The following is a 16,964-nucleotide window of genomic DNA, read 5'->3' on the forward strand; positions in this document are numbered from 1 at the left end:
ATCCATCTTTTTTTGGTGCTAATTCTTCTACATTGTCAAGTCACGATGCTTCTGTTCAGCTGACACTGATTAACCCAGTCAGCAATCTTTTTCCTCTCGTTATGACATCTTTCCTCGGTTGGCACGCTTCTGCTTTGGCATAGCCTTTAAATGTGTGGCTTTTTTCCTATAATCTCGAACAAGCGTTTCACAAACACAGAAGTTCCTTGTAGCTGTGGTATTGTTGGTCTTCTGTGGAACTTGAACAACTTGTAGTTTAAACTGTGCTGTATACTTGTTTCTTCATGGTGCCATTTTGTCAGGAAAGTTTGGGGAATTCTACAACAAATTTGGAGTACAACTCTATGCGACACCTACTTGTAAAGAATTGAAGCAACAGTGGGAAGACGAGGTCAAGAGCTGCCGTACGGTATCATAGATATTTGTGATAACGCAGGTGTTGCATTTGAATCAAAAATTTGCAAATCATGCCCTTTAAGGTTACATATATGATCAGGAAGAGACCCCTGAAAACTAGGGTCAGCTTATGCACGAGGTATGTGAAAATGATCAGATCTTTGAACAAAAAAGGGGTCTACTTATACACGAGAATGTCCTATGCACCAATATATATGGTAATTTGAATTATGCCCAGGATGCTATAACCCAATTGAATTTGAATTTATTGTATTGACAACATCCGACCAATGAGAGAGAATGATGTTGGAGAAATAAAAAACATGGGCATTTTGAAAATTGGGCAGAGCAACTGCCACTGAACTGCAGAACCAACTAACATAGAGCAGGAGAGCAAAGGCCATCCAAAGAAATAAACCTCTTGCTCTCAAAGAAATTTCAGAAGGCACTGTGTATCAAAAAGTACCATTTCTATGAAAACACACACAGTAAAAAGAAAGAAGATCCAAGTAGAAAACAGCAGGATCAGAAGACCAGAAGGAAGACAGCATAAGAGACTGTGTAGACTTTGAGAAATTAAGTTAACATAATGTTTAACAATTGTGATTGGAAAGCATATTAATAGAAATGTGTTCAGTTGAGGGATAGTAGTTAGTTAGAGGAAAGAATGTTCGGTTTGTTAATACCTTTGATTAGTGTTCACTACTATAGTTAGGAAAATGAATTGTTTTTTCGTTAAATAGTGGCACTTAAAGGTTCTCTTTCACAGACACTAGTCACAGATTGTAAGGCAAGGTGAGCTTTGCTGTGTGTTTGGTTTTAACCAGTGGAGGGGTTTGACCTCAATGTTGTAAAGTTTTGGGTGCTTATCATTCAGGGTTTGGACAGATTTGGAAAGGTTTTGGTATGAAAGGTCCCAGCAGATTTAAACACACTTAGGCGATTAGTTTTCTAGATCCTTAAATAAACTTAGGTGAGAAAAATCTGTTTAATTTTGACTACTTGTAGTTGGTTAGAGTAAAAGTGAAAGAAATGACACTTTCAGTTACTAAATGTTTTCTGGGGGTGGAAGAAGTGACTTTGGGAATTTTACACATGGTGAGCAAAGGACAAGCTGCTGCAATTGGCAGACAAGCTGGAGATGGAATTGCCTATCTCTCTGAAAAAAGAAGGGGTTATAACTGAAATAGCTCAGCATATAAATGTGTTGGAAAGGCCATTAGAATTTTTGGAAATGGCTAAATTTCAATTGCAGATGAAGTGGCTTAAGTTAGAAGAGGAAGAAATGAAGAGAACATTCTTAGCGGAGCAAAGAGAGAGAGAAGAAAGAGAAAAGGAGTTGCAAATTTTCATTCGTATATAAGGAGTAAGAAGGTAACTAGATAAAAAGATTGGCCCACTCAAGAACAAAGGAGGAGAGATATGCATAGAATCAGAGAAAATGAGTGAGATTCTTAATGAGTACTTTGCATCGGTATTCACCGAGGAGAGGGACATGATGGATGTTGAGGTTAGGGATAGATGTTTGATTACTCTCGGTCAAATTGGCATAAGAGGGAGGAAGTGTTGGGTATTCCAAAAGGCTTGGTGGACAAGTCCCCAGGTGCGGATGGGACCTATCCCAGGTTACTGAGGGAAGCAAGAGAGGAAATAACAGAGGCCTTATTGGATATCTTTGCAACATCCTTGAACACATGTGAGGTCCTAGAGGACTGGAGAATTGCAGATGTTGTCCCCTTGTTTAAGAAGGGTAGCAAGGATAATCCAGGTAATTCTAGATTGGTGAGCCTGACGTCAATGGTAGGGAAGCTGCTGGAGAAGATATTGAGAGATAGGATCTATTTACATACTGAAGAAAATGGGCTTAAGTAATATGGTTTTGTGCAAGGAAGCTCATGTTTTAATAGAATTCTTTTGAGGCTGTGACAAAGTTGAATGATGAGGGAAGGACTGTAGATATCATATACATGAACTTCACTAAGGCATTTGATAAGGTTCCCCATGGGGTCCAGGGTGTTCTAGCTAGATGGATAGAGAAGTGGCTGGGCAACAGGAGACAAAGTAGTAGTCGAAGTGAGTTTCTCAAAATGGAGAACTGTGACCAGTGGTGTTCCACAGGGCTCCTTGATGGGACCACTGTTGTTTGTGGTATATATAAGTGATCTGGAGGAAGGGATAGATGGTCTGATTAGCAAGTTTGCAGATGACACTAAGATTGGTAAAAGTCGCAGATAGTGAAGGGGACTGTCAGAGAATACAGCAGAACATAGAGAGATAGGTTGGAGAGTTGGGCAGAGAAATGGCAGATGGAGTTCAATATGGACAAATGTGAGGTGATGCCTTTTGGAAGATCCAATTCAAGAGTGACCTATACAGCAAATGGAAAAGCCCTGGGAAAATTGATGTACAGAAAGATTTGGGTGTTCAGGTCCATTGTACCCTGAAGGTGACAGCACTTGCCGATAGTGTGATCAAGAAGGCATTCGTTCCTTCCTCCAGAAGGGGTATTGAGTACAAGAGTTGGCAGGTCATTTTACACATGTATAGATCTTTTGTTCGGCCACATTTGGAACACTGCATACAGTTCTGGTCACCACATTAACAAAAAGATGTGGATGCTTTGGAGAAGGTGCAGAGGAAGTTCACCAGGATGTTGCCTGATATGGAAGGCACTAGCTATGAGGGAAGTTTGAGTAGATTAGGATTATTTGCATTAGAAAGTTGGAGATTGAGGGGGGACCTGATTGAGGTCTACAAAATCATAAAGTGTATAGACAGGGTGGATAGCAAAGAGCTTTTTCGCAGAGTGGGGGTTCAATTGCTAGGGGTCACTAGTTCCAGGTGAGAGGGGAAAAGTTCAATGGAGATATGAGTGGAAAGTTCTTTACGCTAGAGGGTGGTGGTTCCGGGAATGTGTTGCCAGCAGAGGTGGTAGAGGCAGGCACGATAGCATCATTTAAGATGTATCTAGACAGATACATGAATGGGCAGGGAGCAGAGGGGTACAGATACTTAGAAATTAGGCAACAGGTTTAGATGGAGGATCTGGATCGGCGCAGTCTTGGAGGACTGAAGGGCCTGTTTCTATGCTGTAATTTTTTTTTGTTCTTCGAAAGTTAAATTAACAGGATGGGAGAAGGTAGCAGTCTATACAAATATGTTAAAAAAATTGCCACATTTCAGCATCTTATTTTATTTGAAAAATTGGCCAGGCAGAAGAAGTGACCAGAGAACTTGTGGGTAATGCTAGTTCAGACTAAGCTGGTCGGCGAGGCTAGTGAGGTATTTGCAGTGCTATCAGATGAGGGGGGTCAAGAGATTATGATTACTTTGAGTGCTTATGAATTGGTACCAGAAACATAGAGACACCGGTTCAGAAACATTAGTCTGGCTTGATTCTTTCTTTATTTTGAGTTTGAAAGACTAAACATAGCAATTTTGATAGATCGGTGCGGACCTTAAAAATAGACAAGACATATGAGGCTGTAAGGGAGATTATTCTGCTGGAGGAGCTTAAAAACTCACTTCCAGAGATGATAAGAACTTATGTGGACGAACAGAAAGTTCAAGAAGTGAGAAGAGTGGCAGAAATGGAGATGAATATACATTTACATTGGTGCATAAGGTGAAATTTAGCTTCTGAAAGGAATTCCATCCCGTGAGGGATAGAAATTGGGAGGGGGGGAACGCCTTGAACACAAAAGGGAAAAAGATCACTCTGGAAATAGTTCACACAGGTGAACAGGAAATGAAAGGCCTCAGGTGTTTCCACTGTGGTAGGGTGGGTCACATAAAGTACTGGTGCTGGTCGTTGAAGAAAGGCACTGGGAGAAAAGATGTGGTAAAAGGAGCTAAACCAGTGGGATTAGTGGAAGTAATAAAGGAATCCCCAAGAAAAGTTGAGGAGCTGCAGGTGAGTGCACAGCCTCTGGAGGGACTGGGTATTGAGGTTATGCCCAATCTCTTTAATGACTTCACTTCTGTGGGTAAAGCATACTCAAGAAGAATAGGGGGAGAAGGGAAAGAAGTTATCATTTTAAGAGCTATTGGATCTGGTCAGTCTCTAATAGTAAGAAATGAAAGCATTTGCATTCTTTCTGACGTGTTACTCAAGAGGGTGATAATTTGTGGAATAGTTGGACAAAAATGTAGCATTCCCAGTGTAAGATCAGGTTGGACAGCTAAATCAAAACTGGAGAAGTAATAGTGGGAGTGGTTGACAGAATGTCAATTCCAAGAATATAGTTTGTTCTTGGGAACAAATTAGCAGCATGCAAGGTGGGAGTGATGCCCCTTGGGATGGAGAAACCGAAGGAAAACCTGGGAATTGAGGAATTAAAAGAAAAATATCCTGGAAGTTTTCCAGACTAAGTAGTAACAAGATCGCACTATTACAAGTTACAGCAAGCAGGACTACAGACAATACCCCAGGTACAGCCTCATGAATACCTTGAACAATTGCAGCAGAGCCTCCCTGTTCTTAATTTCAGTCCCTCTAGCAATGAAAGACAATATTCTCTTGGCCTGCACCTGCAAGTCAACTTTTCATGATTCATGTACGAGTCCCTCTGCACAGCAGCATGCTGCAGTCTTTCACCATTTAAATAATACTCTGAATTATTAATTTTACTTGCAAAGTGGATAACCTTGCATTTACCAATATTGTACTCCATCTGCCAGATCCTTGCCTACTCACTTAACTTATCTAAATCTCTCCTGCAATCCCTCCACATCCTCTGCACAGTTTGCATTTCCACTCAATTTAGTGTCATCAGCAAACTAGGATTATACTCTGTCTCCTCTTCCAAATCACTTAAATATATCACATACTGTTGCAGGCCCAACACCGACCCCTGTGGCACCCCTCTCACCACTGATATCCAACCAGAGAAGCATTCATTTATCTCAACTCTCTACTTTCTATTGGTTAACCAGTCCTCTATCCATCCTATATCTAGTATATTCCCTGCAACTCCATGCATTTTTATTTTATGAATGAGTCTTTTATGTGGCACCTTGTTGAATGCCTTCTAGAAATCCAAGTGTACAACACCTACCTATTGCCCTCCATCCAATGCACTTGTTACATCCACCAAGAACTCCAGTAAATTTGTCAAACCAGACTTTCTTTTCCTGAATCCAGGCTGCATCTGCCTGATTGAATCCTGTCCATCTGGATATCTTACTATTTATTCTTTAATGATATCCTCCAGCATTTTCCTGACTACAGATGTTAAGCTAACCGGCCAGTAGTTACCTGCCTTTTGCCTACATCTTTTTTAAACAGCGGTGTGACATTTGCTGTCTTCCAGTCCTCTGGGTCCTGCTTGGGATCCAGTGGGTAAATTACCACTAATGTATCTTCTGTAACTTCCCACCATTTCTTTCAGCACTCTGGGATGCATTCCATCAGAACCAGGGGACATATCTACCTTCAGACCCTCAAGTTTGCTCAGGACTATCCCTTTAGTGATAACAATTGAATTGAGGTCCTCCCCTCCCATCATATCCTTAATATCATTCTTTGGCATGTTGGACACATTTTCCACTATGAAGACTGACCCAAACTAGTTATTCAAGGCCTCGGCCGTTTCAGCATTACCTAATATTATCTCCCCTTTCTCATCCTGCAAGGGACCTAGGTCCACTTTAGCTACTCTTTTCCATTTTATATATTTATAAAAAACTTTTCCTGCCTGTTTTTATATTCTGTGCTACTTTGCAGTCAAAATCCATCTTCCCTTGCTTTATTGTTTGCCTCGTGGTTCTTTTTGCTTTTTAAAGTTTTTCCAATCTTCCTGTTTCCCGCTACTCCTGGCTACTTTGTAAACCTGAGTTTTTTGGATGCCTTGCTTTATTTCCTTGGTTATCAAAGGCTTGCTATCCTTGTTTTTGACTGGAATATACTTTCCTTGAGCACTGTGAAAAATCTCTTTGAAAGTCCTCCACTGTTTCTCAACTGTTCCACCAAAAAACTTGCATTACCATTCTAATTTAGCTAACTCCTTCCTCATCTCATTATCATCTCCATTGTTTAAGCATAAAATCCTGGTTTAGATCAGGATTGCTATCCATGAACACCAACTAGCTACGAAACGACACCACATCCTTAGTAGCCACACTCACAGATGACAAGCAACATGAATTCGACTGGGACAACACTACTATTATAGGGCAAGTCAAACAAAACAGTCAGGGAATTCCTAGAGGCATGGCACGCATCCACAGATTCAGTCAATAAGAACATCGACCTGGACCCAATATATCGGCCACTGCAACGTTTAGCTGGAACTGACAACCGGAAGCGACAGATTCAAACCACTACAAATGCCGGAGGAAAGATCACAGAAGCGCTTCACAGGAGGCTCCCAAGCACTGAGGATGTCACCTAGACAGGGGACGAAATTGCAACACAAATTCCCAGCTCGGCGAACAGAACCGCAACATGACAACTGCCGTTCCATTCTTACATGCCTCAGATATTTCTCGATTATTTGTGCCACTGCAACGTTATTATTGGGTGGCCTAAGACTCCCTCCCATGACCTCTTCCCCTTACTGTTCCTGATCTCCACCCAACTGGGTTCTACATTTTTCCTTCTTATTTCCTAAATTGTCTCTTCCTATCGCCCTAATCTCGCTCTTAATTAAGAGCATGACCCCACCTCCCTTACCTTCCAGCCTATCCTTCCTAATTACCTGATACCCTTGTGATAGAACATCAGATATGGAAGGATGACCCCAAGGAATGTGAAGATGAAGGCCATTGAAGAATTTCAACAACCATCCCGGAATAAAAAGGTGCATCGATTTTGGGGACGAAGCAGGTTCTACTCGAAGTTTGTACTAAATTTCAGCATGGTGACACTGCTGATGGATTTACTAAAGAAGAACGTGAAATTTCGGTGGACAGAACAATGCCAGGAGGCATTTGAGAATTTAAAAGCCATATTAACCATTGCAATAGTTTTAGCGACACCAAATATTTTGAAACCCTTAAAAATTGCAGTCGATGCTAGCGATATCGGGGTTGAAGCTGTATTGATGCTGGGAGATGACAATTGAATGGCCAATTGGCTACTTTTCAAAGTAACTCAATATCCACCTGAGAAAATACTCCTCCATCGAAAAAAAAACTATTGAGTTTCATATTGGCCAATGTGTCGGAGACTGTTGTATACACTGATGACAACCCTCTCATGATTTTGGAAACATTTAAAATTAAAAATATGAGACTATTTCATTAGAGTCTTATGTTACAGACATTTACTTTATAAAATGTACATGTTGCAGGTCGTAAAAATGTGATTGCAGATGTGTTATTGTGGATTTAGAAAATGTATATGAGGTTAGACCGTAGCGATTGCAATGTTATATATGTGTGCGGAATTAATATGAGAGGAATAACTTAGATTAATGACAGATGTATTTCATAGTAATGGCATGAAGAATTAGAGAAACCAAATGAAGCCATCTTTTCATTTCGATGGTTCATTTTTTCTTAAGGGGAGAGATGTTATGAAGTTGAGGGAGTATATGCTCACCTTAAGATAGGAAGCGTTTTCTGAATTTTGAAGTAAATTTAAAGCACAGCCATAGCTGCCAGAACAGAACAGCCAAGAGATGGGCTGTTCTAAAATAGATACATGCAGCAAATGGCTGTTAAGTGGATACCTGAATTTTAGTTGCTGTTATGACAATTCAAATTTAACCAATTAATTTAAATTATGCCCAGGATATTAAAACCCAATTTAGTTTGAATTTATTGTATTGACAGCATCCAACCAATGAGAGGCAATGATGTTGGGGGTATTTAAAAAAGGGCATTTTGAAAATTGGGCAGAGCAACTGCTACTGAACCGCAGAGCAACTGCCTTAAAACTGGAGAGCAAAGGGCATCCAAAGAAATAAACATCTTGCTTTCAAAGAAATTTCGGAAGGTACTATGTATCAAAAAGTACCGTTTCCTGTAAAAAAAAAACACACGCAGTAAAAAGAAAGTAAAAGATTCAGGGAGAAGACAGCAAAATCAGGAGACCAGAAGGAAGACAGCATAAGAGACTGTGTGGACTTTGAGAAATTAAGTTAATGTAACGTTTAATAATCGTGTTGGAGCAGCATATTAATAGAATTGTGTTCAGTTAAGGGATAGTGGTTAGTTAGGGGAAAGAATGTTCCATTTGTTAGTAGCTTTGTTTAATGTTTACTATTAGAGTTCGGAAAATAAATTGTTATTCTTTCTTCAAATAGTGGAAATTAGGCATTCTCTTTCACTCACTCAAACTTCTAGCAAATTGCAAGGTAAGGCAAGCTTTTCTGGATGTTTGGTTTTAATTAGCAAAGGGATTTGACCTCAGCATCTTTAGGTGTGCTATTTCAATAACATAGGTCCCATTTCTATCAACCTAATTTATAAGGACAATAAATTAAAACTTAGTCTGTCAAAGTTCACACAGAATTGATCCTCCTCAACTTTCTGTATCTTTTTTCGTCATCTTCTTTCCAAAATGCCTTCTCAGTTGTTTTCTAGTGTCAAGAATATTCGTTAAATGTGCCTTTATAGATAGACAGTACTTTTTAGAGAGCATGGGGATTTCTTGTGCGAGCCTGGTATTTCTCTCTCAGATGGCACTTCATTCTCACCCCTTCAGATGACAGTTGGCTCTCCTCTCTGTCCAACTCCCCCTCCCACTCTGCCGAGGACATGGAGGTCGTGGGCCTCCTTCACCGCTGCTCCCTCACTACCAGACGCCTGGAGGAAGAACGCCTCATTTTCTGCCTCGGAACACTTCAACCCCAGGGCATCAATGTAGACTTCAACAGTTTCCTCATTTCCCCTTCCCCCACCTCACCCTAGTTCTAAACTTCCAGCTCAGTAACTGTCCCCTTGACTTGCCCGGACTTGTCCTACCTGCCTATCTTCTTTTCCACCTATCCACTCCACCCTCTCCTCCTTGACCTATCACCTTCATCCCCTCCCCCACTCACCCATTGTACTCTATGCTGCTTTCTCCCCACCCCCACCCTCCTCTAGCTTATCTCTCCACGCTTCAGGCTCACTGCCTTTATTCCTGATGAAGGGCTTTTGCCCGAAACGTCGATTTCGAAGCTATTTGGATGCTGCCTGAACTGCTGTGCTCTTCCAGCACCACTAATCCAGAATCTCCTCTCTGTCCAGTTGACTCTCTGTTATATACCACCTATGACATATCAAATTCTTGTTATGTGATTGGTTTCATGTTGTCAACACCATCAGATTTGAATTTAATTGGTCCTTAGTCTCCAAGTGCCTTTTTTAAATGAATTGGCCGAAATTAAGCTATTGTCTGGGTAAAAATATTGCCTGCTAACTGAACGGCTTTTTAATACGTTGAGTCAATTCAAGCACCCGCAGCTGCTTACCCACAGACATTCAATTTTAAATCTCTCAGCATGCAAAGCATTTTCTCTTAAAGTGATGATACAATACTCTTCCCCCATTTTACTATTTTACCATCTCTACACACCAACTTTGTGACACCATTAAACTGAATGTAGTTCCAAACCCACCATTTCCAAAGTCCATTGACCATTGGTACAAACACTGGAGATCTCACATTTCTTGCTGATCTGATTATTCAAAATGGTGCCAGATGGTGATGGCCTGTGGGCTGACCTCAATCTGTGTTTTCAGCAACTGGTGTGGAAAGATTAGTACAATTATCGCAGCCCTTATAGTACTTAGAGGACTGGTTACTTCCAGAGTTGCTGCTTCATTCTGAAGACCTGTGGATGCTTATTTAATTATTGCTTCCTCTTGACTGGGCACCAGTTGGTCTTATGTCTTTCACGATAGCTTCTGTAGAAAAGATCATTTGACAGTGAAATGCCACTAAATGGTAAAGTTGCATTATTGAATAAGACCTATGGCAATGGCATATCATTAACCACATAATGAGATTTTGAGGTTATTATTTAGGAGTGTCTGCAGAAGATCTTTTCTTTCTTTGCTGTGCTACTTACTTGTCTGATCTTGTAATCTCTCTACACTTTTCTTGATCCCCTGCTCAGTCTTCTATATTCAGCCTGGTCCCAACTTGTATCATCTGCCTGATTCTGTCATAAACACACTTTTTCTCCTTCCTCTCAATTCCCATTTTTATCATCCAAGTAGAGCTGGATTTATTTGCCCAAGCTTACTCCTTTGACCTGGACTGTACCTGAACTGTTTTCTTTTTAAAGGCAGCTCATTGTTCAGTGACATCTTTGCCTGCCAATGTTTGGTTCCAGTTTACTAGGCTAGATCCATTAAATTGGTTTTCCTTTTGTTAATTATTCTTTGTTATTGGTCTTTGTCCTTTTCCATCCTTCTCATATAATACACTGTTCCCTAAATGTTCTCCTGCTAGCATTTGATCAACTTGGCCTACCTCAGTAGAACCAGGTGTAGCACCGTATCTTTTTCATTGGGCTTGAAACATTCTACTGTAAACATTTCTTCTTACAATACTTTAGGACTTTTGCCTCTTTCCCCTTTTCACTCCCAGTATTCAAGTTTATTTTTGGATTATTAATATTCCTCTACTGTAACTATAATTACACCTCTCAAGTTTCCGTACAGATTTGTTCATCTATCCCTTATATACTGCATGAAGTAATTGCAAATTTTTTGTTCCTTAACTCTAGCCAAATAGGTTGTGCCCTTTCCATTCCTCTTGCATCCTTCTACCAACTTCTGCTTTTCAATTATTTCTACCAAATCAATGTGCACTGATTATTGACCTTGCTGCTGAGGAAAATACATTCTTCTTATCCACACTGTGGTCAATGGGTGTTACATTAAACTACCAGGCTCTACGAGCTGCTACTGGTGATGTTCCTTGGAGACAAAGACCCTTAATACCTGCAGTTTGACATCAGCATATTATGGCTGGTATTTTGCACCATCGATTATAAAGGCTTGGAAGGAGGCCACTGAGAATGTGCTGAAAGGAGTGAGGTTTCATGTGGAATGCCAAGTGCAGGTTGGTGTTACAGGAATGAAGGGATTGCAGCATTATGCAATTTACCTCTGATATCGTAAGAGAAGGGAAAATTTGAGGATGAGAACTTAAACTGTTTCAGTTATGTAGCTAAAATATGTGATGGAATAGGATTATAACTGTCAAGAAGTATGCTCCTTATTGCACTTGTGTGTTTTTCACCAAGAATCTGACCTCCTTCCCATTCCCTTCACTTGGCATCAGTAACCATTTTACACTGGAAGTCCTAACCTTCCTGATGAAGGGCTTTTGCCCGAAACGTCGATTTTACTGCTCCTCGGATGCTGCCTGAACTGCTGTGCTTTTCCAGCACCACTAATCCAGAATCTGGTTTCCAGCATCTGCAGTCATTGTTTTTACCTAACCTTCGCAATGACTGCCACAGAATTGGTCTTCCTACAGTTGAGCAGCATTTTGCATTTTTTCACCTATTGAAACAATGGTGTCTGCTCGTTTTCTTTCTGCTCATCCAAATTACTTCTAAATATTTAATCCTTACATTTTCTTTCCAAGGATAAATAATTATTTGTGTGATTATAGAGTAATATGTAGTTGAAGTGATTATGCTATGATTAATGCTTATCTTTTAATATTTTCCCCTGTCATCGCCTCTTTCCCATTCCTATTGTATCTCCACATCATGAATGTCATCTGCTGCCACCGTGCTTCTTGATTTTCATTTTCTCCTAAAATCTTTTTAATACAAATGCCTCAGAATTGCTACATGTAGCTTTTCCTTTTTTATATGCTTTTGAACCTTGGATATCTAGTGCATTATACTTTAATTTCCCTTGTCAAGTTTTCTGGTTTGAAGGAAGTTTGTGTGAGATGTTTCTGGCACACTGCTGTAAGCAACTGTTTATTCAAAGAAGTGGGGTAACTGTTTCAACAGAACCCAATGAAGTACAGGATGTGATGGTGGTGGAAGCTGGCACCAACTTTGTAACCCTGAATTGGAATCGACCACCAGATTTTAAGGAAGACTATGAGTACATGGTGCTGACCAAGGGAAACCCAGCCCCTTCGGGTGATAATGGAAGCATAACTGTGCCAAGTGAGAATGCTACTGTAAAAGGACTGACGTCTGGAACAGAGTACAATTTTACCGTAATAACACTGGCAGCAGATGGGACTCAGTCAGATTCAGTGACAATATCTAACTACACAAGTAAGTGTTTATCTTAGGTACGTCAAATGATATCTGAATAAAAATACTTACGTAATCGTTACCATTTCTATGATCACTAGTTTACTGATTGCATGAAACATTGAGGCTGCTTTCTGTATCAGTTGTTACCTTTATTGATCGCTTCACAAGTAATACGAATTCTGTATAAAGTCTTTGAAGTATCAAAATTTCACCACTTTGCTTTGGATAGAGCTAACTTTAAGTTTTATTTTTCTGGTTGATTTATTGCACCATGATACCTCAACCAAAATAGGTTTTAAGGAAAAATAAAACGCCCATGTGTATACAATTTGGGTATGTGTCGAAAGTCCAGCTTTGATGGTTAAATTATTCAAAGTATCAACCTGGCTTACTAAAAAGCACTATAGTCTTTATTCAGAATGTTGTTTATTCAAACTTGATTGCAATGTTTGAGTATATGACTTAATCTAGCTTCAGTGTATAACTGGAACTTCTCTCTTTCTCCGTCTTCATTGCTCAGTCCTTTGAGTATAGGAATTGGGACATCATGTTGAGGTTGTATAGGACATTGGTGAGGCCTCTTCTGGAATACTGTGTGCAGTTCTGGTCGCCCTGCTATAGGAAAGATATTATTAAACTGGAGAGGGTTCAGAAAAGATGTACAAGGATGCTGCTGGGAATGAAGGGTGTGAGATTATGGAAATAGACTTAGCAAGTTGAGGGGTGACCTTTTTTGAGGTTTATAAAACTGTGAAGGGCATGGTTAAGATGAATGACGAGGGTCTTTTGCCTAGTGTGGGTGAGTTCAAAAGTAGGGGGCATTTTTTATAGTGAGAGGAGAAAAGGACATGAGAGGCAACTTTTTTTTTTACACACAGAAGTGGTTCGTGTGTGGAATGAACTGCCGGAGGAAGTGGTGGATGCACGTACAGTTACAGCATTTAAATATGTGTAGGTTAGGTGAATTGGCCGTGGTAAAATTGCCCATAGTGTTCAGGGACGTGTGGGTTAGGTGCATAAGTTAGGGGTAAATGCAGAGTAGTAGTGGGATGGGTCTGGGTGGGTTACTCTTCGGAGGGTCAGTGCGGACTTATAGGGCCAAATGGCCTGTTTCCACACTGTAGGATTCTATCTTTGATCTATCTAAAACAGACATTTGGATAATTTCATGAATAGAGAAGGTTTGGAGTGACATGGGCGAAGCACAAGGAGGTGGGACTAGTTTATTTTGGGAAAATGACCAGCATGGACTGATTGGAGTCTATCACTCTCTCTCATTTTCTCCATTTTTCACTCTCACTGTATGTCTTTCACTCTTGCGATGTGTCTCTTGCTTTATTCAGGAGGGCTTCAAAAATACCAGAGTAATTCTCTAATAAACAAACAAAAGTTGTTATTCCAGGGCTCTGGCCAAATCGGCTTGTCATCTTCAGTTTTGGATTTTACCAAATGCAAAACTGACTGCATGTATTTGCTAAAATATTGATTACCTTTATAAAAAGGAGTTGGCTGTGAAGTGTCATGGAACATGCTGAAAGCATTACACACAAATGACAAATAGAAGTTGTTCACAATACTCAGCAAGCTGGCAGCATTTATGACAAGGGGAAGCAGATTTATCAAAACCAGCAATGGCTGGAAAAGCTCAGCAAGTCTGGTAGCATCTGGAGAGACAAAGTATAGTTAACATTTCGAGTCAGTGACCCTACATTAGGGCAGATTTATCATTTCAGTTCAATGACTTTTCAGCAAAGCTGGTAAACATTAGAGTTGTCATGTTTAAAACAAGTGAGGAGATAAAGAGGGACTGTTGGATGATGTGAAAAGAACCAAAGGGAAGGTTTGTGATTAGCTGGAAGGCAAGTCTGTTTACATGACTACAAGGAATGATGTCAGAGGGGCTGGCAATGGAACAGTGAAGAAAAATAAATGTGTCTCAGAATGTTATTGTAAACGGCCATAGCATCTGCTGCTCAAAATAATGGGAGAATGGGTTGTGACCTCATCGTTGAACTCATTGGGATGCCTGAGTCGGAAAAGTGGTTAATCTGGCTTCCCTTGAACTTTCTGATGGAGGTGAGATTAGAGCATTTGGAAAGAAAGTCGGATGGAGATGTTCAGCACAACAATTGCCCTGTTAGTCTTTGCCTCTCCAAGTTTGAGGAAACCATAGGACTTCATGCATCAGTCCTGCCATCCCAGGAATTGGTGTGTATATTGTGCGTCCGTACAGTGAGATTAGATAATGTTGGGATGCTATTGCATTCAAAAAGCCTGCTCGCTGCTCACCAGTGAGAATCTCTTCTTGCCATTCAACACTTGGTTGGAAAATGGGACTTCTTGTTCTTGATAGTGAGAAGTTCCGCACTTCTGATCTTGTGATTCTCCCAACTTTCTCGATAGAATCCACATCATACTGTGTCGTGGAAGGTTCTGCCCAGTATTCTGGTTGAAATCTGCAAAAACCTTATAAAGTAGGAATAAAACCATTTCTGTTTATATACTATCCCTTTGCTCCTGCATTTTTACATTGCGTTGCTGGTTCATACAAGGTTGTTCATAACCTTCCACCAGCGAAAATCCAGCTGATGCAGGCAATGTACTTCATTGTGATTGATCCTGAAGCTTCTGTATAATCCTAAGTTTCTTCACCTTCCGTCAATTGGAGTGAGTGGTTTTCTAACGAGTACAAGTAAAAATTGCAATCCTCCTCCAGATTATCCAAAAGCTCAACACTTCATTGAGCTGCAGCTCGCATTCTACTGGTTAAAGATTCTAAACCTATTCTCTCATCCATACAGGACCTGTCCAAATACCGGCAGAGAATATTACAGTTGAGAATAATGGCACAACCAACACTTTGATTGTCTCCTGGGTTTCTCCATCCGGCAATGTGGAGAAATTCTTTGTCTTTGTTCAAGATATCAGAAGTTTAAAACAGCAAACCGACAGTACGGATTCTACAATGCCGATAACATTCATCGATCTTCAACCTGGGCGAGAGTACAACGTCACTGTGATTACAAGCAGTGGACCTTTCAATGTATCTTCTGAAAATAAGCTTGGTAGAACAGGTGAGTGGAATGACTGAGAATCAGTTTGGATTGAATCCATTTAACTGTAATATGGCAAAGGTTTTCACCTTCTTAGAAATTATAAAAATTAACAAGAATTTACCATCTACCAAGAGTCATAGAGATGTACAGCACGGAAACAGACCCTTCGGTCCAACTCGTCCATGCTGACCAGATATCCCAAAGCAGTCTAGTCCCACCTGCCAGCACCTGGCCCATATCCCTCCAAACTCCTCCTATTATATACCCATCCAGATGCCTTTTAAATGTTGCAATTGTACCAGCCTCCACCACTTCCATACACATGCCACTCTCTGTAAAATAGTTGCCCCTTAAGTCTCTTTAATATCTTTCCCCTCTCACCCTTAACCTATGCCCTCTAGTTCTGGACTCCCCCACCCCACGGAAAAGACCTTGTCTATTTATCCTATCCAATGCCCCATATCATTTTATAAACCTCTAAGTTCACCCCTCAGTCTCTGACGCTCCAGGGAAAACAGCCCCAGCCTATTCAACCTCTGCCTATAGCTCAAATCCCCCAACCTTGGCAACATCCTGAGCTAGAAAGCGTTTAAGTTTTCACTCATGTAGGATGCTACATGTAATGCCTTCTTCAGAGAACAAAGTCACTGAAGTGGGATCTTTGTGTGGAGGTTTTATGACAACAAAAGATCAATCATTTGAATAAATGAGCTCTGCTACGATATTTCCAATGCCAAAATATTTACTGTTGATAAATTTCTTCACAAATGCTTACAGCTTCAGGACCATGAGCCCCCCAGAATCTGTGGATTTAGCAAAATAACACAGCAGCATCCTATGCTAATTTAGTACAAACAAATTTCACATAATTTTAGCCACTGACTTTTTTTCTACAGGATTGCTAACCAACCATCATGGAACAGCAGTATGGAACTTACAATATGACAGCCTAAACAAGCACCACATGAAATTTGGCATTGTATGCCAGCAACTAGCAACTGGGTGTACAAAATATTTGTTTACTCCTAAACTTCATTGCTGTTTTAGCCAGAGTAAATAAGGAAATATACATCATCCTTGATTGGACCACAGCATTCCTTATTCTACTGTCATTCTCACCCCCACATTGGAACCTCTAAACTAGCTCAAATGCACAAACTAATTATTGTGAGTTGGCTTTTCTGCACAACAAAATTATCAGAATGAGCACAGAAGCACCTCCAGAGTATTTATTATGACACGCTGTAGCTAAGATTCCACCTATTGGGTCTTCTGGAGTGAATTTTACTTACAATTTATTTTGGATTAGAGCTTTTGTAGCACAATGGCTAACCATTTTACT

The 16,964-nt window shown here is 40.3% G+C and overlaps 1 protein-coding gene across 1 annotated transcript in view; it reads left to right on the top strand.

Annotated features, from left to right (window-relative positions):
- The window catches only part of ptprja (protein tyrosine phosphatase receptor type Ja), a 213,651-nt gene that overhangs the window by 99,422 nt on the left and 97,265 nt on the right, over window positions 1-16,964 (top strand). Inside the window, exons 15-16 of the mRNA XM_072592047.1 lie at window positions 12,309-12,584; window positions 15,368-15,640. Of these exons, the coding sequence (XP_072448148.1) occupies window positions 12,309-12,584; window positions 15,368-15,640 (549 nt within the window). The remainder of the gene's footprint in view (window positions 1-12,308; window positions 12,585-15,367; window positions 15,641-16,964) is intronic.

The sequence above is a fragment of the Chiloscyllium punctatum genome, chromosome 22 (genome assembly GCF_047496795.1).
Source record: "Chiloscyllium punctatum isolate Juve2018m chromosome 22, sChiPun1.3, whole genome shotgun sequence".
Taxonomy (NCBI): domain Eukaryota; kingdom Metazoa; phylum Chordata; class Chondrichthyes; order Orectolobiformes; family Hemiscylliidae; genus Chiloscyllium; species Chiloscyllium punctatum.